This window comes from Sapajus apella, unplaced genomic scaffold (genome assembly GCF_009761245.1).
Source record: "Sapajus apella isolate SASKATOON/1434 unplaced genomic scaffold, GSC_monkey_1.0 scaffold52, whole genome shotgun sequence".
NCBI lineage: Eukaryota > Metazoa > Chordata > Mammalia > Primates > Cebidae > Sapajus > Sapajus apella.
Window position 1 is genome coordinate 11993305 of NW_022436992.1, and position 22316 is coordinate 12015620.

Sequence of the window (22316 nt, forward strand, 5' to 3'; positions counted from 1 at the left end):
ATGAGAATACAGACCACAGACTGGGATAAAACATTTGCAAAAGGCACATCTGATAAAGGACTGTTATCCAAAATAGACAACACTTAAAATTCAATAATCTGAAACACCCAATTAAAAAACAGGCAAAAGACCTGAACAGACAACTCACCAAGAAGCAAGCATATGAAAAGATGTTTAACATGTTATGAGGGGACTGCAAATGTCAAACAATCAGGTACCACCACACAACTATTAGAATAGCCAAAACCCAGAATGCTTATGCCAGCAAATGCTGGCGCGGGCATGGGGCAACAGGAACTCATTAACTGCTCGTGGGAATGCAAATGGTACAGTCACTTTGACAGTCTCATAAAATGAGACAAACCATATGATCCAGCACTGAAGCTCCTTGGTATTTACTCAAATGAATTAAAAACATGCCCATAGAAAAACCTGCACACAGATGTAGACAACAGCTTTATTCATAATGCTAAAACTTGGAAGCAACCAAGAAGTCTTTCAAGAGGTGAATGGATAAACTGTTCATCTAGACAATGGAGTATTATTCAATGCTAAAAATAAATGCACTATTAAGCCATGAAATGACATGAAGAAACCTTAATTGCATATTACTAAGTGAAAGAAGCCAGTCTGAAAAGGCTACATACTATATGATTCCAATATAACATTCTAGAAAAGGCAAAATTATGGAGACAGTAAAAAGCGGCTGCCAAAGAATGAGATCATGTCCTTTGCAGGAACATGGATGGAGCTGGAGGCCATTATCCTTAACAAACTAACACAGGAACAGGAAACCAGACACTACATGTTCTCACTTATAAGTGGGAGTTAAATGATAACATGGGCACAAAAGAATAACATACTGGGGCCTACCTGAGGGTAGAGGGTGGGAAAAGGGACAGGAGCAGAAAAATATTGAATACTGGGTCACTAAATAATCTGTATAATAAGCCCTCTTGTCACGAGTTTACCTGCACATGTACCCCGAACCTAAAATAATTGTTAAAAAAAAAAAAAAAAAAAAAAAGAAGTTGCCAGGGCATTAGGGAAGGAAGGGATGATGAGGTGAGGCACAGACAAGTTTTAGGGCAGTTAAACGATTCTGTATGATGCTATAATTGTGGTTATGATTACACATTTGTCCAAACCCATACAATGCACAACACCGAGAATGAATCCTCATGTGAACTATGGACTTCGGGTGATAATGATGTGTCAATGGAAGTTTACTGATTGTAACAAATGTACCCCTCTGGTGTGGGATATTGATAGTGGTGGGAGGCTATGCATATGTGAGGCCAGGGGATATAAGAGAAATTTCTACTTTTTGTTCAATTTTGCTGTAAACCTACAATTGATTTAAAAAAATACTTTATTAAAAAAATTTTTTTAACTATAAAGATGAAATCAAGAGTAATAGGAGGGTCCTCTGGATTCAAGAATGAGTTGTCTTTTTTTTGTTTTTATAGAGACAGGATCTTGCTATGTTGCCCAGACTGGTCTTGAACTCTTGTTCTCCAGAGGGCTTCCTGCCTCAGCCTTGAAAAGTGCTGGGATTATAGGCATGAACCACCACACCCAGCCAAGACTGCCATTTTGTACGATAGGACCCCATTGTTTCAGGATTTTGCTACAGAATATACAAAAACCAATCTGTGAGACAGTGGCTGGGCTTTTTTCCTGCCTGATTAGTTCAGTGCACAAACAACTTGGACCAGAGGGTCTGGGTTTGAATCCCAGCTCTGATAGTTCCCAAACTGAGCTGTTTTCCTTATTTGTAAAGAATAAATGAGATCACATGTCAAAGAGCTCTGTAAAATCTCATACGCATACAAGTGCTACTGCTGAAATGATTTATAGATCTATCTTAAGAACGTCCCAGATGAGTAAGTATTGGTTATTATGCATGACCACACCTTAGTGTGCTCCTGATCAGCTCCTGACTTTGAGAAAACACCAACAGGAAGGCCCATGCCCCCATGCACAAGACAACCAGCTTGAAGCAGGGACAGGCATTGAGAGGTGAAAGAGACCTAGTCCTACAGCTGTCTGATTTAGGTACAACTTGCAATGGGAAGGAAGGGACAGAAGCTCTTAACAGACCCACATACACACCGCAGGACATAATACAGCCACCAGCCAACTAGTCAAGAAGCAGAATTCCCAAGCATCCTTTTGATTAAACAGATAAAAGAATGGCTACCATACCACATCTGTGAAAGCTGGGGAGCAGCATCCACAGCGCAAAAGTCATTTCTGCTGAGCTTCTAAATCCCATATGCCTGGCTATAGCAACTCTCTCTGCATGCCCAACAAATGAAACAGTCTTTTCATTTCAAAGTATTGAGGCAGCCAACACCTTGAAAGTTCACTGCACAGGGCAATCTACAATGGGGCCAAGTGCTAAAGCAAAAATTTATTAAAATTCATTTATATAGTGTTTCATAGACAAAAGTAGCGTCTTCAACATTCAGGCAATCACCTGTATTTTCAGAAGTGCTTTACGAGAAGATGGGTTTATTTCCCCTTCCCACAATAAGATATTTATGTCTATACTCCTAAAAATGATGCATTTATTTATGCAACCTTTATAAGAACAATCCCTTTGTGATCCCAAAACCTGGGCAGAGAGTGAAAAGAGACAAACAGAACCTTCTCCAAAATGGTAGTCCTCACAACAGAGGTGTAGTGCAAGAGACACATAAAATGGCAGCTCTTCAGAGGAGTGTGTGCACACCCAGTGGGTAGGCAGCCCCTAGCTTCGGAGTGTGGCCAGCCGGGACTGCATGGCCTCCAGAGCTTCCTCCTCCTCCTCATCCTCTGAGGCAGCCATCGCTCCTAAAGGTTCTGGCTCTGGAAGGGCATCAGTCACTTTACTGGGTGCTTTGCCCAAGGCCCCTGAAAAGAAAAAGCAAAGATGAACACCACATTGGCTTAAGGAAACAGCCCCTCAATCTTCCCTGCCCTTCATTCCTGGACCAATCTGAAAAGATACAAAAATGAGACAGTAAAGCAAGCTGTTCTGGGGGGGGTTTGCTCACCCTGGGAAATGTGCAAATAGCCACCTGTAATGATACCAAAGTCATAATAACTATAAGGATTTTAAGAATCTTGGTCCTGAAGCTCCTAATCTAAATTCCTAAACACTACTGAAAACTTTAAATCTCCTTTCTAAATAAAACTAAATTGTGTCTAATATGTGTGTGTGTGTGTGTGTGTGTGTGTTTTATATATATATATTTTTTTAAAATTAATTTATTTATTTATTTATTTGAGATGGACTTTCACTCTTGTCGCCCAGGCTGGAGTGCAATGGCCTGATCTTGACTCACCGCAACCTCCACCTCCCAGGTTCAAACGATTCTCCTGCCTCAGCCTCCAGAGTAGCTGGGATTACAGGCATGTGCCACCACGCAGTTAATTTTTTTGGATTTTTAGTATAGGCAGAGTTTCTCCATGTTGGTCAGGCTGGTCTCAAACTCCCAATTTCAAGTGATCCGCCCACCTCAGCCTCCCAAATTGCTAGGATTACAGGCGTGAGACACCACACCTGGCCCACAAAATATTTTCTTGGAGTAACTGTCTTCCTTCCCCCAACAACTTAAAACCAACAAATGAACAAATAAAAATTAAACTCCACCATTTTTTCTTTATTAAACATAAACCTCAAGAAAATCTAAAAGTAAAAATAAAGCTTAAAAATTCATTAACCATCACTTAAAGATTACTATTTTTGTCATCTCCCTTCCAAACTTCTATAGACATGTTTTTTACACAAATATTTTTACACAAATGTATTTCACTAACAAGGCTTTATTCACATATTGTAAACATCTTTCCATGTTAATGAGTATATTTCTATATCATCTATCACAATATATAGTATTCCATTAAAATAAATATAACACAAATGATTTTATTATGCATTTAGCTTGTTTTGAAATTTTTTTTTTTTTTTTTTTTTTTTTTTTTTGGAGACAGGATCTCACTCTGTCACCCAGGCTGGACTGCAGTGGTGAGATCATGGCCCACTGCAACCTTGACCTCCTCGGCTCCAGCGATCCTCCCTCCTCAGTCTCCCAAGTAGCTGGGACTAAGGCGTGTGCCACCACACCACCTAATTCTTATATTTTTTTGTAGAGACAGGGTTTAACCAAGTTGCCCAGGCTGGGCTCTTGAGCTCAAGCAATCCACCTGCCTCAGCCTCCCTCACAAAGTTGGCATTACAGGCATAAGCCACTGTGCCTGGTCTTCAGACTTTTCTTTATTATAAATAATGCTACTACAGACATCCTTAAGTATTTCAGCACATTCTAATTATTTCATTAAACTCCCAGAAGTCAGTCTGTTAGGTCAAAGACTTTTTAATATATATTTTTTTGAGATGGGGGTCTCGCTATGGTTGCCCAGGCTGGTCTCAAACTCCTGGGCTCTAGTGATCTACATGCCTTGGCCTCCCAAAGTACTGGAATAACAGGTGTGAGCCACTGCACCTGGCAAGGTCAAGGGCTTTTGCATGGCTACTGCCGAACTCCTTTCAAGAAAGGCTATACCAATTTAAAATCCCAACAGCAATACATGAGAGCAGTATCTTCCCTTAAAATCATGAAAACTCTAAAAATTGTAATAATTATTTGTGTTTTTTAAAAGATGGCTATAGAAATTGGGCTTACTTTTCAAGAAATAAGCTGCATAATCTAAAATGTTAAAAATGTGGAAGGGAGTTAAAGCCTAAAGAAAAAGCTACTAGCTAATTTGGTGAATGCAGGAAGAACAACCATAAAAGGAGGGGAGAAAAGATGGATCTCATGGTCATACCTGCTGTAATTTCAAATAGAATTTTGTCAATTTCCATTTCTGCTTCTTCCTCCATTTCTTCCTGATCGTCCATGCTTTCAAAAGTGTCCTCTAACATCTCCTCTATGATCCCAGCCTAAACACAAAATAAATATGTCACTTCGGTCAACCATTAAATCTGTTTCCATCAGACACCCTACATATCACCTAGACTGAGCTCCTAAGTCCAGTCCATCCTTTCAAGGACTGACACACAAGACAACTGGCCACAGGAAACACTGGATGTGTCCTCTGCAGAAATGCAAAACTCCAAAGGGAAAAGGGCCTCTAAATTTTACACCCTGGGGTTGGGAAGTGCCACTACTGGCTGTCAGCAGAGCTTCCCTAAAGTAACCCAGACTTCACATAATGGCGGCACTTGGGATACAGCTCACTGACACGTCAGTGTATTTCCAGAGCTGTTTTAGGAAGCATCTGCCCTAACACTGCAAATATAATCCGTGAACACAGGGGTTGGAATATGGTATGAAAAGTGTTTGGAGCTGTAGTAGATGCTGTGACAACAAATGCCAATAGCAGGGCAGAAGCCAAAAAAGGCCTGAAGAGGACTCCAGTTTGTCCAGGTTACATATGCCAGAACAGGGTAATCTGGTAGGTCTGCAAGGATCTATTAACCAAAACCTGATCACCCAGGAGTGGGAGAACTAAGATAATATTTCTGGACCCAACAAGGTAAAGGCCAGATACTTTTCCAGAAGTCCTATGCCTGGCAGCCTGCAGGAGCCAGCCAGCCAGCCTCCTTTGTTCTCAAGGCAGCATGGCACCACTGCAAGACGCACGCAAATGGCTTTAACACTGGCCCAAACCAACCTGGCCCTGCGGTCTTTGTGCTCAGCAGTTACTCAACTCCCAGTTAGGGCCCTATTGAATGTTGGTTGTTACTGAAGCAAAAGTCAGAACAGCATCCTCCAAAGTCAACAAAGAGGCTGCTGACATCCCTGGGCAGAACAGGTAGGAAGGGGCTGAGTGGCTGCGGTGGAGGGCATGGGTTCAGGTTTCCACAAAGCTGCTAGAAAAAGAAAATCCTGACTGTCTTGCCACCTGAAAAAACAAAGTCCCTTGCTTTGCACCTTGATGTTCTGGTGATTCAAGGAGCAGAAGGTCATGTGTGGCAGCTCTGGCTGCCTGCCTGAATCTAACTAGCACCCTGTTCTGCCCAGCCTCAGATCCATTCTTCCCAACCAAAAAACAAATAAATTCACATTCATGTTCACCCAGGTGGAAACCTAGGGCCTCCCTGAATGGGGTCATCTTAGTACTGGGGGCTACTGTAAAAGAAGTGCAATAAATGCTTGCTAATAGGTTAAAAAGAGTCCACCAGAATCCTAATTGTAATAGCCCTTCACACTCTGGAGGTAGAAGTTGTCATTTATTTATTCATTCAAGTAACAACGATTCATCAAAGTCCTGTTCTGTGCCACACAATAAGCCTGGGGATAAACAAAGTAACTAAGGCTGTGTTCCTGCCCTTGAGGGCTGGACCCCTACTGGGGTCTTCATAACCAACTGCATGGAAGCCTTCCTCCAAATCTGTATTACTCCCAGTATTCAGAAACCATTATGAAAAATATCCTAGATTCTTACTTTAAAAAAAAAAAAAAAAAAAAGCTTCCCTCTCAGATCGTGGAGGCTCTATGAGTTAAAATGAGCAGGCCCGAAGGCACTCCAAGAATGATCTTATTATCCAGTTCTAGGTGAACAGTCATCGCCAACTGAGGGCAAGACACCTACACCCTATTTGTAAAGGACATACCGTCCTGACCCAGTTCCTTCCTTGCTGCTACTGCCCAAGAAGTTCTCATTCAAACCACCTGGAACCTGGGCTTTTTATGTTGCTTTTCTGCCAATTTTCTTTTCCAGCCCCTCTCTCCCATGCCCTAAACCCTGTATATAATTCAAGTTCATAAATGAAATTCCCTGAGAGGAGGGAAGTGATTTCTATGCGCAGCCTCTATGCAAGAATTTGAGGTGTATACTCTTGGTTGTCAGCCACAGGTCTGAAGCATGAAACACCATCTGTGCGAGGGACTTCCAGCCTCACTTCCTCTGTGACAGCTCATGTGATAAAGTCAGACGTCAGTACCGCAATTCCAGATCTTCACTTACAACCATGGTAATCTTAGGGAAACTACCTGGCGACCCAAAGCTGTTTCTGTCTGTATAAAAAGAGGACAAAAATCCCTACGTCTCAAGATAGCTAGGAAAACAGACTAGGACATAAGACAGTATGTGGCTGCTGGGGCTCAGCAGCAATGCCCTCTTTATCTCTGTCCTTGTCTGAAGGCCAATGAGTACAGGTCCTTGCCAGACCCCGATCCTGGGGGTGGCAGGTATTTACACGCTATTTGATTCTCAGTCTCTCCTTTTTTAGTTTAAAACAGTGATCAGCAAACTACAGCTGCTGTAGGCCAAATATGGTCTCTGCCTGTTTTTGTAAATAAAGTTTCTTTCCATCTCCTTGCCTTTGTTGGACCCTGCAAACTTTACTTCCTTGATCCTAAATGGTTGCTCCTTGGATCCCCACCTCCTCTAGAGCTCTGGGCAGACTTTTGTTTCTTCTACAGAACACTCTGGCAATCTGACCCCGCCTCTGCCATGCTGAGCTCAAATGGTTTCAATCAATGTTAACAGCTACTCCTTAACATTATTTCTGTCCAGCAGGTGTGGTCTGTTCATTCCCACCCACCCTCATCCCTAGCCCCCTGCTACTTGCTTAAAGTGACTCCAGGGTTTGGAAAGGGAAGCAGGGCTAGCCCCAGGTCACCTTCATCATTTCTTTGGACAGCTCTCTCATGGTGGCCTGAATTTCTGGAATCTTCACAAGACTTTGCATGGCCTTCATCACTTCTGTGCTCTTCTGCAGGGAACCAGCCACTCGCAAGACCGCTGAAAGAGAATGGATACAGTCAGGATTGTTCAACAGGATGGATAAAGAGAGAGCCAAATTATGAGCCATTCCCAATAAATGAGAGCAGCAGCAGATGGACTCCCAAAGTTACTTGTATGCCTTTAAATTAATTATTGTTCTAGCTGACCAAGAGACTGACTTTTCTAAATTGTATATCTGGGTTCCTACTGATATGAATTCAATGAGCATGCACAGCAACTGACCAAACCGCAGAGTGGCCTGAAGCCAGAAGTCTTGACCTTTAGGAAAAGAAGCCAGCTCGGGGTAACTATGACACCCAGGAAAATTACAAATGGGAGGAACAGCTCCAGACCTTATAAAGGCCACATTAGAAAGGAGAAGGCTTCAGGACCCAAATAGAGCTCCCCATACACCAGCCTTTGGACAGTGTCTGTTCAGTATGGAGCCAGCTTATCACTGGTCCTCAGAAAAATAAGAGAAATGAGGATAGATACCAGTGAAAATGTGGTATGTGTGTCAGTGTGAGGTGGTTCTTTACTAGAAAAAAATGTTCTGTAGTCTGAGATTGTATGCATACTACAATCTTCTTTATAAGAAATCATGGCAGTATCAAAAGATCACTGCCCCACCCTCAATGTCTTTAAAATGTCAAAGAGTTGGCAACCAACCAAACCTGTTTTGGAATTTCGTGAGGCTTGAAGTTCTGAAAGCTGTCTTATACAAGCTGTTCCCTAAAACTGGTGCACAGACTTCCTTCCTCCTTCCTCCTGGATCAGCCAGGAGTCACTACACATTCACCTCTGGTGGAATCCAGACCCTAGGAAGCTTTCACATCTAAGGGAAAACAAGAGTGACCAGAGAAATGCCTGTCTGACATTTGTAGCACTGTGATTTTTTTAAAGGAGTAAGGGAGTTTGCTAGTTGCAGAGAACACTTCATTTCTCTTAACACAGAAAATATTTATTAATATTAGTAGAATGACAGAGGAAGTGTTAAGAATCTGTGAGGCTGAAATAAGCAATAAATTACATATGCCATTAAAATGATATAAAAAGTTATAGAATGAGAGAAGTTACTATTGATTATATACAGATGGGAAGAAAAGGGTAAAAATAAAGCAAATTCCATTCAGTTTTTTTATAAAGTCTGATGCCCACATGAGCCTGTAGTTGTATTATAATTTGCATCCTGAGTCCGTAACCCAGAGAGAGTACCTGAGCATGGTAATGTGTTCAATAAACTTTCTTGAGCTGAATTAGTGAAAAGAAGGAAACAGATGGGAGACATGGAAAAACAGTATGACTAGAGAAGTATTTAAACACTGAATCATTTGTATTTTGAAAAAGTATAAATTTCTGATAATTAGAAGGTACAAGAAAGGAAGAGTCAATATCGTAGGAAACAGAGGACTCAAAAATAAACAAATAAAACTTATTACAAAAACATTCAAGTTGATAACCAATCAAAATGGATTCGGTAAGTGGATTTTTAAAAGGCCAGACTAACTGTATGTTGTACACTTGAAACTCAAGACAAAGGTGATTGCTATGGTTTGAATATGTTCCCTCCAAAATTCAGGCATTGCCACTGTGACAGGATTAAGATAGTATTAAAAGGTGATTAGACCATGAGGTTCCACCCTCATGAATGAATTAGGTACCCCTAGAAAAGGGCCTGCAGGAGGCAGTTCATTCCCCCTTTCCCTTCCTCCTGCCATGTGAGGACACACCATGCCTACCCTCCTGAGAATGCAGCCCTCACCAGACAACCGACCCTACTAGCACCTTGATCTTGAACCTCCCCGACTCCAGAACTGCGTAAAATAAAATTCTACTCTCAATAAATTACTTAGTCTCAGGTGTTCTGCTATAGCGGCACAAAACAAACTAAGACAGGTATTTTTTAAAATGTATTTCCTATGTTCTAAAAAGGAAAAGGAAAAAAGAAGTTATGGCAGGTAAAAATTATTTCATAATAAAAATAGTCACACCTTCAAAAGAATGAGAAGACAAGCCACAAGCCGCAGGAAAATATTTGCAAAAGACATGTCTAATAAAGGACTGCTATCCACAACATACAAAGAACTCTTAAAACTCAATAATGAGAAAATAACTGAACTTAAAAATAAGCAAAAGACCTGAACAGATAACTCACCAAGATGATATACTCATATAAATGGCAAATAAGCATACGAAAAGATGTTCAACATCTTATGTCACTAGGGGACTGTAAATTAAAACAACAATGAGATACCACTAAAAACCCATTAGAATGGTCCAATTCAGACCACTGACAATACCAAATGCTAGTGAGAATTTACAGCAACAGGAATTCTCATTCATTACTAATGGGAATGCAAAATCAAACAGCCACTTTGGTAGACAAAGCCAGACACACACCTACCATATGATCCAGCAAGCGTGCTCCTTGGTATTTCTCCAAATGAATTAAAAATGTGTCCAGAGAAAAACCTGCACACAGATATCTTATAGCAGCTTTATTCATAACTGCCAAAACTTGGAAGAAACCAAGATGTCTTTCAGCAGGTGTATGGATAAACAAACTGGTACATCTAAACAATGAAATATTATTCAGTACTAAAAAAAATGAGTTATCGAGCCATGAAAAGACAAGAAAGAAACTTAAATTCATATTACTAAGTGAAAGAAGCCAGTCTGAAAAGGCTACATATTCCAACTATATGACATTCTAGAAAAGGCAAAACAATGGAGACAGTAAAAGAAAAAAAGAATCAGTGGTTGTCAGGGGTTAGTACAGAAAAAAGAAGAATAAACAGAGCACAGAGAATTTTTAGAGCATATTTTGTATGATACTCTAATTGTGGATATCGTTATAAAGTGTCTAAATCCATAGAATGTACAATACCAAGAGTGAATCCTAATGTAAACTATGGACTTTGGGTGATGATGATGTGTCAATGGAAGTTTACTGATTGTAACAAATGTACCACTCTGGTGTAGCATGTTGATAGTGATGGAAGCTATAAACGTGTGAGGGCAGGGGTACATGGATCTTCTATACTTGCTATTCAATTTTGCTTGAACCTAAAACTGCTCAAAAAATAAGTTTACTAAAAAATAAAAACAACTATACCCTGAAGGTGAAATCAAGAAGGGCCATCTGTATTCAAGATTGTCATTTTGTACGGTGAGACTTGACGGACTTCACTGCAGCAACACCTGGCATCAGGCATTCACTCTAGAATCTATAAAACCAACCTGCCAAAGAATCGTTGGGCTTTTATTCTGCCTGATGGGTTTAGTGCACATGTGACTTGGACTAGAGATAATTGGGTTTGAACCCCAGCTCTGCCATTTCCTGATTGTGATCTTCAGCAAGCTGAATTGTTTTCCTTATTTGTGGAGACTGAATGAGATCACATATGTCAAAGAGCTTTGTAAATTCTCACACACATACAAATATAAAGTGCTACTGCTAAAGCAATTTATACATGTATCTTAAGAATGTCCCAGATGAGTGAGAACTAGTTAGGATGCATGAATACACCTTGGTGTGTTCCTGTTCAGCTCCTGACTCTGAGAAAGCACTGATGGGGAAGCCCATGTCCCATGTACAAGATAACCAGCTCGAAGCAGAAACAGGCAATGAGAGGTGAAAAGAGACCTAGTTCCACAACTCTGCTATCATATAAGCCACTGTGCTCAAGTTTTCTGTTATTTGCTGCTGAACATATTTTTTAGCTAATACAACAAAAGAAAGCAAAAATATCATGCATTATATTTTATGAAGTATATGTAACATGAATTCTAAAGTGTGAACAAAACTCTAATCACAGAGTTGCCAGAGAACCTTCTAATGAACTCAGGTACTATTTAAAATACTAAAACTGTCCTCGAATACATTGTACAAACCCATTAAGACCAAAGTCGATTCACACTCAATAGGCATGGTTGGCTTAATCTTAAAATACCACATTAAAAAGCCAAGAACACATATTATATACTAAAATATAAATGGCATCAGGGTAGTGACTACGTGCCACTGTGTAACAATATGCTGGATGCACAGATGGCAATCAAAAAATAGATGCTGAATGAATAAGTGAATCTATCAATCTATAAACAAAGCATTATTTAATGGTAGAAAGTCCCAGAAAGCACGTGTTAGACTGAAACTGAAATTCCTAAAATCTTCAAAAGACCAGAGCATTCAAAGTATCATTATATATTTAAGATGTTAATTAAAACGCAAATTTTATGCTTAAAAAGTTAAAATGGCAAATTTTGTTATGTATATTTTACCATAATAAAAAACCTTCCCCACATCCCCCTAAAAAGGTTAAAATTCTACAGAAAATAGTACTAAGTCAGCATTGTAAAAACTAGTTGACTACATTTAAAACTAGAAAGATCAAAGGTACACGGAGAGGAATATGAAATAAACTGAGCAGCATTTCATTGGTCACATCTCTTTTTGTTGAAATGCCATCCCTACCCCAGGCCTGTCTGCAGATCTCCCTGGTTCAGGCTCTCTCCAACTTCAGGGCCTCTCCACGTGGTCCTCCCTCAGTGTGGAGTGCCAGCCTCACTGGCAGCTCCATACAGTAGAGGCTTGATGGACAAATTAAAAAAAAAAAAAAAAAAAAAAGGAGTACTTCGAAAGTTATCCTTGTGCAGGTCCACCTTAATCTTCTCAGTACTGTTCCATTTTTAGTATTATGTGCTGCCCAAGAGAGCATTAGATTTCTTTTTTTTTTTTTGAGACAGAGTCTCGTTCTGTTGCCCGTTGCCCAGGCCGGAGTGCAATGGCATGATCTTGGCTGGCTCACTGCAACCCCCACCTCCCAGGTTCTAAGCAATTCTCCTGCCTCAGCCTCCCAAGTATCTGGGATTACAGGCGTGCACCACCACACCTGGGTAATTTTGTATTTTTAGTAGAGGCAGAGTTTCATCATGTTGGCCAGGCTGGTCTTGAACTCCTGACCTCAGGTGATCCACCCGCCTCAGCCTCTCTAAGTGCTGGGATTATAGGTGTGAGTCACCACATCTGGCCACTAGATTCCTTTTATTTGGAGGATGAATCAGTATTGTATTCCCAGTGCCTAGCACTGTGCCTGGTACAGCTGACAATCAAATATTTGTTGAAAATAAACAATAAATGAACTTAACACTGAAATGGTTTTATAAAGACTCAAGCGCTCCTACATAGAATGACAGATTTAGTATTGGATCAGAAGTGTATCTTTTCTCTTCTTTTTTGTATTGATCATAAAAATTCCAGAACATTTCTTTATTTTAAAAAATTTCAGATGGCAAAAAACGGGGAGAAGGAAATAGAAGCTCATTCTCCCAATCTTTTAAATTATAGACAGAACATCCATATACCAGTGACAAAAACAAAGCAACTGACATAGGAAAAGAAATTAAAAACCAGAAATAAACATAAAATAATGAAAAGGGTTCACTTTTAAATATTTCATTGAAGAGAATTTTGAAGACACAGAAAAGTAGAGAAGTTTCATTTCACCAAAGAGGAGATATGGGTGGCAAATAAGCCCATGAAAAGATGTTCCTAATCATTAGCCATTAGGGAAATGCAAATTAAAACCACAATCAGCACGATACACCTATCAAAATGCCTAAAATAAAAAACAGTGACAACATCAAATGTTTGAGAAGATGCAGAAAAACAGGATCACTCACACATTGGCTGGTGGGAATTTAAACCTGTACACTTTTACGGCAGCTTTATTCATAATAGCTAACAACTGGAAGCAACTGAGAACTCCTACAATGGGTGAATAGTTAAATAAACTGGTATATCCATAGACTGGAATACTACTCAGCAATAAAAAGAACTATGGATACATGTAAAAACCTGGGAAACTAGGTGAAGGGTACACAGAATCTCTCTGTATTATTTCTTGCAAATACATGTACTACATATATGTGAGTCTACTATTTTCTAAAAACACAAATCTTAATTTAAAAAAATTAAAACATATAAAAATAAAGTAACATTAAATCCTCATACCTGATACAAATGAAAAAAGGATATTATACAAAGAAAAACAATTTCTGCTGTAAATATGACCATGTTATATATAATATCAACAACTAAAGATGGAAGCAAAGTAAGTAAAAAATTAGTTTCATAATCAGTAGATGTAGAACCCAGTGAAAATATTCTGAAAAGAATGTGGACACCAATAATGAAAGCAACAAAAACAGAGAAGTCTCTCTACCTATCACAGGCTCTCATAGAAATTATAGTTTAAATTTTTTAAAATTAGCAAATAACAATAGGGCCAGTTGTGGTGGCTCACACCTGTAATCCCAACACTTTAGGAGGCCCTGGCAGGCGGATCACTTGAGCACAGGAGACCAAGACCAGCCTGGGCAACATGGTGAAACCCCATCTCTACCAAAACCCCATCTCTAGCTGGGTGAGGTGGCTTGTGCTTATAGTTCCAGCTATGCCAGGAGGATGAGGTGGGAGGATCACTCGAGCCGAGGAGACTGAGGCTACAGTGAGCCATGATCGCACCACTGCACTCCAGACTGGCCCACAGACCCTATCTCAAAAATAAAAATAAAATGAAGTAAAAATAATGTTAAAAATAGCATCAAAAACATGGAGCTGACTGGTAGTAATAGCCCAGGAGAGCAATATATTGACACACTAGACAAACAGTGTGGTTTTTTTAAAGCCAACTTAACCAGTATTTACAAACACAATGAATCAGATTATAAAAAAATATGAAATATGACACTTCATAATAATGACATATGAAAGTTCAGAGAAGGGATATTAAAAACATTTGCGTCTCAAAAGTAAAAAATCTCTTGAGAGTAAGACACCTCTTCCTTGTAACAAGGTTAAGAAAAACAGGTAAAAGGTACATCATGATTTCCAATGAAATCTCTAACATATAATAATAATGAACAGAATGATAAAAATTAAAAGAAAAGGAGACAGTACAAACATTCTATAATATGGTGAACCCAAACCAAAAGGATGTCATAAAAGAATACTGAAACCATGTAAATTTCAGAAACTTTCAAAATTTAAAGTCATGTTTATGACTTACATGCCTCCACTTGAAAAAAATAACTTGAAGCAGTTTATTAAAAAGATATATAATGCAGGTACAATAAAATAAGTAAGTTCAAAAGTGTGAGTTGATTCCGTAAATGTGAGCTGGAGTATCTCAACAACCACACTATTGACAGTTTCGGCTACGTAATTCTTTTGTTGGAGGCAGCTGTTTTATGCATTCTAGGGTGTTTAGCAGCAGCCCCAGTTCCTGCCCACTAGATGCCAATAGCAGCACCCCTTTTTCTCCTAGTTGTGATAACCAAAAATGGCCCCAAATACTGCCAAACGTCCCCCAAGGGGGCAAAAATGCCCCTTGTTGAGAATCAGTGGCCTAGGCTAATAAAAGCTACTGCAACTGAGATTAAGTTTAGCTGTGAGCATCTCAACAGCTAAAACACAAAAGTTAATCATGTTTTGGGTTGTAGGACACTCACTGGTAAAAGCAACACTGTTTCACTGGGAAAGATTTTGTTTCAGGCTAGGTTCTAAGATAAATTTCTTCCATGGCTTTTAATATCAAGGAATATTAAAGTAAGAGTCTTTATTGACTGCACCACTAATTGTATAGAAGTTATAGAAATAATCATGTGGCTGTTTCTTATCCATCATAAAAAGCAAAAGAATAGTATGAAAACAGCTCAGCAAAGGCATTTCTGTAGGAAGTAAGACTGGAGAGGATAAGGAAGGGTTTCTGAGGATCCAGCCTGCTAATGGGGATCGGACTTTAAAATTCTAGAGAAATTACTGCCTCATGTCACTTCCACTTAATGCCAATAATGTCTTCTTATATGGTATCTACAGAGTATAAAATAAATATTCGTATGAATAACGACTAAAATTAAATATAAAACAATCAATTTGTGAGGGAGGTAGATGATTTTCATTCTCTTAAAATTTTTCATTTAATGTTGTATTTTGCTTATGCAGGGGAAAATACTTCATTTGAAAAAGACAATCATGCACTGTAGAATTTAAATCTGTAAAAGTTTTGGAGGGGAAAACTTAAAACCCTTGAATAAACACCATCATGAACAACACATGACATGGATATATATTTATTTTAGAAGATAACTTATTCAGCAAGCCTTAAGAAACTGAATTTTAATCTTGTATATGCTAGACCACAATTTAATATTAAATGCGAAATTTGTTTATTTAAGGGCTCAAATTTGTAGACCTGAGTAATAAACGTGTGTGGTAAGTAGAAAATGACATAATGTTAAACTAACAAAAGCAAACTGCAGGATAGTTTGTATAGTACTCAAATAGTAGTTACCAGTGGGTAAGGGGGCTGAGGCCAAGACAAACTGGTAAACAATTACTTTTATTTTATATATTTCTGTAGCAATTTTTTTCTTTTTTTTTTTCTTTTTTTTCCTGTAGCAATTTTTAAAACAATAAGTCTATATTAGTCCATTCTCACACTGCTATAAAGATATACCTGAGACTAAGTCGTTCATAAAGAAAGGAGGTTTAATCAGCTCACAGTTCTGCGGGGTACACAGGCTTCTGCTTCTGGGGAGGCCTCAGGAAATTTACAATCATGGTGGAAGGTAAAGGGGAAGCAGGCACATATTCACCTGGCCAGCAGGCAAGAAATGGGGGAGGTGCTACATTCTTTCAAACAACCAGATCCTGAGAACTCTTATCATGAGACAGCACTAGGGGAATGGTGCTAAACCATCAGAAACCACCCCCATGATCCAATCACCTCCCACCAGGACCACCTCCAACACTCAGGAACACAGTTCAACATGACATTTAGGTGGGGACACAGAGCCAAATCATATCTAAGTTAAAAATACTAGAAACTGTTTAAAAATGTGTTTTGATTCAACAAATTGGTCTAAATTTCACAAACGTTATGTTTGACCCCAAAGATCCATACCTTACAAACTCACTTTCAGGTCCTCCAATCAAAGCACAAAACAAAACAAAAAGGACAAAGGTAGCTAGGTGGATGTACTATCCTACTTGGGCCTCCCTTTCACTACATGGCCTGCCCCTCTAGACACACTGTTGCTGCCGTTTAAGAGCCTGGAGCTCTCATGCATCTCTGCCACCCAGAACCCCACCACAGCTCAGCACTCACGCCTGTCCCCCACTGTTTTAATGGTAAAATAAACATAACATAAAATACATTGTTTTAACCCAAAATTATATATAACATAACATTTGTAATTGTTATCCACTTTTAATTATATAGTTAAGTGATATTAGGTACATTCATTCACATTGTTGTGTAACCATCACCACCAACCATCTCCAGAACTTTTCTCATCTTCCCAAACTGAACCTCTGTACCATCACTTAACTCATTCCCCATTTTCCCTTGCCCTTTGCAACTACTACTCTACTTTCTGTTTCTAAATTTGAGGACCCACAGTACATCATATAAGTGGAATCATGTAGTATTCATCCTTTTCGGAGGTGCTGATTTCACTAAGCATAATGCCTTCAAGATTCGTCCATGTTGTTGTAGCATAAGTCAGAATTTCCTCCATTTTTAAGGCTGAGTAATATTCTGCTATACAGATATATCACATTTTATTTACCCATTCATCTGTCAATGGACACTTGGGTTGTTTCTACCTTTTGGCTCCTGTGAATGCTGCTGCTATAAACACTGGTATCCAAATATCTATTTGAATCCCTGCCTTCCATTATTTTGGGTATATCCCAAAAGCGGAATTGCTGGAGCATATGATAATTCTATTTCCTGCTCCACCTTTGAACCTCTCCCTTAACTCTCTCTTCAAATCAAAACACGCTCATCATCTGTCTTATACAGCAAGGAGCTGCTGTCAGAAAGCTGTCACCTGGAAGGCACCTAATCATGACAATGTATTAATAGGTGACAAGGTTGAACAGATTACCCCTCCCCAGGGGCATCTGCATTTTAATAGGAGAACATCTTAAGGAAAAGGAATTATGTTGTCAAATCTTGGCTTTTCAAAGCAGCAACAGGCTAGGGATGGGATGGGGGCCATGGAAAGACGACAAAGACATCTCAGGAACTTTGGCTACACTTGGTTTTCTCTTTTTCCACTCCCAAAATGTAGCCTTTTCCTTCCTGCCCTGTCCCAAGTTCTATACTGGTATCTACTCTGCTGTATTTAATCTCCCAACAAGCAACATTCCACTATAAACCAGCTCACTAGCCCTCTCTAGGAATCCTTCCTGCCAGCAAAAGTTTAGGCGCTGTGGAAGCCAAGTGAACCAAATAGCCACTGATTTCTGGGGACTAGTCTGGTCAGCCCAAGTGGAGACTCCTCGCTTAGGCCTGTTCCTTTCCCTGTGTTTCCAGTGTCTGTTAATGGCCCTGCAGTCTCTTTCCAGGCTCAAGCGCTCACAGCAACCTTCACTAAGACCCATTTATTCTGCACCTGCTCTTGTTAGTGTCTTCTCTTCTAGTCCATTGTCACTAGACTAACCTATTCCATTCCCCTACTCCACCCCATATTACCTCTCAGGTCCCACTACCTCCAATCTTACTGCACTGTCCCTCCCTGCACCTCTGCTCTATGCTTCTAATGTGCTAAAGCTTTCAAATGTCTACAAAATAATTTAAATTCATCAGCCTGATTCTCAGAACTCTAACTCCAACTTACCTTTCCATCCTCACTTCCCACTGCTCCCCTTCATGCATTCCTGTCAAACTGTTTCCTGAACATAGCCTGAAATATTTCAGCTATGCCTTTGCACAACTAATCCCTCTATACTCAGATGCTGCCCTGATTCTCCCCAAAATACTTCTCCTCTGAACTCCCACTGCACTTTATCTGCATCGCTACAGCACGTCTTACTTTGAACTTGTCTTAAAGAACCCTTGCTCTCCTAACAGCTGTAAAAATTGTCTTCACCTCCTTGCTCATCCTCTCCAGCCATCCCTTCCACTTGCTCAGTACCCCAACCTCCCACACCTTCCTTGTACGTCGAGAATGCACACTTCCTTTTGGCCCCAGGCCCTTCTTCACACATACTAGCCAGGGAAGTTGGAACACTATTCTCCACGCCCCCACAAAATTAATAGCTCATCTTTCTTCAGGTTTCATCAGTGCCTGAAAGGGGCCATCCCTGATTCTACATTTATCTTTAACAAACTCCTAGCGCACATCACAGTTTGTAATTATAAATATCCATTTGATTATTAAATTTATTATTTTTAATTTTTATTACATTTCTTCAATTATTTACAATTCACCCCATACCTAGAGGCAGTGTCTGTGCCTGTCATGTTCATAATTTTAACCCCAGTGCCCAGCAGTATGCCTAGCACAGAATAAGGGCTAAAAGAGATACTTATTAAATGAATTAACATTTTGGTTTTTGTAGCTCAGTCTATTAGCCTGAAAAGACTAGCAAGGACAGGTACTCAGAAAGCCTATACTTAAATCTAGCTTCCCTTACCCTCCTCCCTTCCACTCTCTCCTCTGCCTCCCTCCCTCCCACCTCTTTCTTTAAAAAGAGAAGTGGGATAGGAAAGAAAAGAGTGATTGGGAGAAGTTGTTCTGAGAAACAGTACATGAAACATAAGAAAATTTCCAAAAGACAACGATCTTTAACAAAAGACAATAGTGCACCAACTAGGAAGAACAGAATAATTTTTTAAAAATAAGAAAAAGAACTCTTTCTTGAAAATTAAAGATAGCCAAAATAAAGAATTCATGACAAAAAATGGAAAATAAAGTTGAGGAAATTTTGCAGAAAGTAGATTACACAGATAAAATTGATCATGATAATGATGATAATATTTAGAACCTACATACACAGCAATTACTATTCCAGGCAATGAAATGAGCCTCCCAACCTGCCTATGAAGAAGGTACTATTATTATCCTCAAAATGGAACATGGGAAAGATAAGAAAATTAAAGGACTAGTCTGAGAAATCCAATATCTGACTGTTGGCTTTCACAAAGGAACAGAAAATACAGTGCAAAGGCAATGTATATGCACATATCCAAGCACTGTATGATACAAGTCTCCAGGACAGAAAGGATGCATCAAGGAATAGAAGGATACAACACTCATCTTTTAGAAATCCATATGGAAATAGTTACAGATGAAATCACAGTTGGTCGTCCGTATCTGTGGGTTCAGTGTTTATAAATTCAACCAACCAAAGACAACAAAATATTCTATATCAAAAATATTCAACAATGAAAATGAAACGCTGTGTCTGTACCAAACACGTATAAGCTTTTTATCATTCCCTAAACAATACAGTATATTATTTACATAGCACTTCCGTTGTATCAGGTATTATATAATTAATCTAGAGATTACTTAAAGTAGTATAGGGGGATATGCATAGGTTACATGCAAATATTACCTCATTTTATATAAGGGACCTGAGTGTCCACAAATTTTGGTATTAGTGGGGATTCTGGAACCAATCCCCTGGGGACACCAGGGGTTAAATGTATACGGATTCTCAGGGGAAAATATAGGGATTAGGTTGGATGAAGATAAATAAAGTAAAATCAGCCAAGAGTTGATAATTGTTTAAGCTGGGTGACAGGTACATAGACATTCATTTGGATATTCATTCTGCTTTTGCACATGCTTAAATTTTCCAAAATAGGAAGTTAAAGAGAAAACAATACAGGATGATTCAAACAATCCAACTTCTCTCTTCAGAAGTAAACCTGTAAATAGCTTACTGTATATCTTTTCAGGCCTCTGTTTATCCATTTATCATTCATTTACACACCTACAAAAACATATCCTCTATTTACTTATTTATAGAGTGGTATCATGCTATACATACTGTTCTGCAATTCGCTTTCTTATTGAATGTGCATCATTAACCTCTTTCTACAGCTGAGTACTATGCTGAAACCTGAGTATATAATAATTTATGGATTCACTCCTCCACTGGAAAAAAACAAAATGTTAACAGTTCCTCTGCTACCAGTAACTTTTTGTTGTTGGCTTTAGTTATTTGTATTTTACTAATTGGGTAAAAATGCCCAATGCCTATAATTGTACAATTACAAAAGTATTTCAAAAACAAAATTAAATATTAAAAAAACTTCAAAATCAATAAAATTCACATTAACAACAAAAATTTCATGTAATACTTTGCTGAACTAAAACACCACTTATAATGTGGGTTATGCTACAGGTAAAATACTTGAGAACCATGCATATATATGCCGTTCTTCTCCATCTGGTGACTCCTGTCCCACTTTTCTCCATTAAGACTACTGAGGTTGCAGTGAGCTGAGACGGCACCACTGCACTCCAGCCTAGGTGACAGTGCAAGGCCCTGTCTCAAAAAAAAAAAAAAAAGAGAGACTGCTTAAAATTCTTGCATCAGATGGGATTCCCTCAGCAAGGCTGTTTACGCAGTAAGTTGGGTTTTGCTCTTTTCACACCGGATTACCACAATGAAATTTGACACCAAACTTCATAAACAAAAATGCAAATGGGGAGTTGAAGTCTCATGAAATTCATCAATTACAATGTAACCCAAGGTATATATATGTTTAATTTTTTAATGATGCCAAAAACTTTAAATAAAAAAATAATTCTCATAGTAGAAAGATTGGGAGAAAGTGGTGGAGAAAGGAAAATAAAGATTTTTTTTTTGTAGGCATATGGATTTTGAGACACCCCTTAAGACATCTGAGTAGAGATATCAATTATGCACTTAGAGATAAACGCAGCCCTGAAGATAAAAAATTAAAAATCAATGGCATTTAAAGGCATGGGGTTAGATGAGATCAACTAGTGGGAGTGAAGATGGAAAAGAGCAGAGGATCTAGAATAGAGCCCTTGGGCACCTTAACATTCAGAGGCCAAAGAGCAGACACTTTACTTTTCAATTCTGGTAAAGCCACAGTATATATATATGAAACAAACAACATAACATATTGATAGGTATATATTTAAATAGGCTCTTATGTGCAGTGCATTGGGGAGCTTTTGTTATGTACACTGCTGAAAATGTTATGATAAAAGAGTTTCTTCCATGCAGACTAATGATTCTTTACTATAACCATAACTGAAAGAAAAGAAGATGCTCTAGAGATAACTATCAACACAAGATAACATTTCTCAAAAATAAAAAAAGTCTGGCAATACCAAGGATGGGTGAAAAGGTATGGAAAAATGAACTCATCCACTGCTGCTGGAAACATATAAGGCCTCTTTGGACAGCAATTTTGTAGTTCTAGCAAAATTTAAACTGAGCTATTTACCTAGCAGTTCTACTTGTGAGTATACCATTGTCCTAAACCTTTACACATAGCAAAAACTGAAAACAACCTTAACATCCATCAAAAGGGAAACAGAAAAATAAAACGTGATACATCAATGTAATTCCATCCAATAGTTCAAATCAATGGACTAGTGCATGCTTTCCTTCTCGCTATATATATAGATAATTTTGTGGCCATTGTTGTTTTGTTTTATAGAGACAGGGTTTCATAATGTTTCCCAGGCTGGTTCTGAACTCCTGGCTCAAGTGATCCTCCTGTCATGGCCTCCCAAAGGGCTGGCAT

General features: G+C 38.9%; 1 protein-coding gene across 2 annotated transcripts in view; it reads right to left on the minus strand.

Moving 5' to 3' along the window:
• Positions 1–1467: 1467 nt before the first annotated feature.
• The window catches only part of LOC116526889 (E3 ubiquitin-protein ligase RNF103), a 115297-nt gene continuing 94448 nt past the window's right edge, over positions 1468–22316 (minus strand). For both annotated transcript variants that reach the window (XM_032243607.1, XM_032243604.1), the window contains 3 exons: positions 7622–7743; positions 4819–4933; positions 1468–2898 (listed from right to left, as the gene is read on the minus strand). In XM_032243607.1, the coding sequence (XP_032099498.1) occupies positions 2756–2898; positions 4819–4933; positions 7622–7743 (380 nt within the window). In that variant the 3' untranslated portion in view covers positions 1468–2755. The remainder of the gene's footprint in view (positions 2899–4818; positions 4934–7621; positions 7744–22316) is intronic.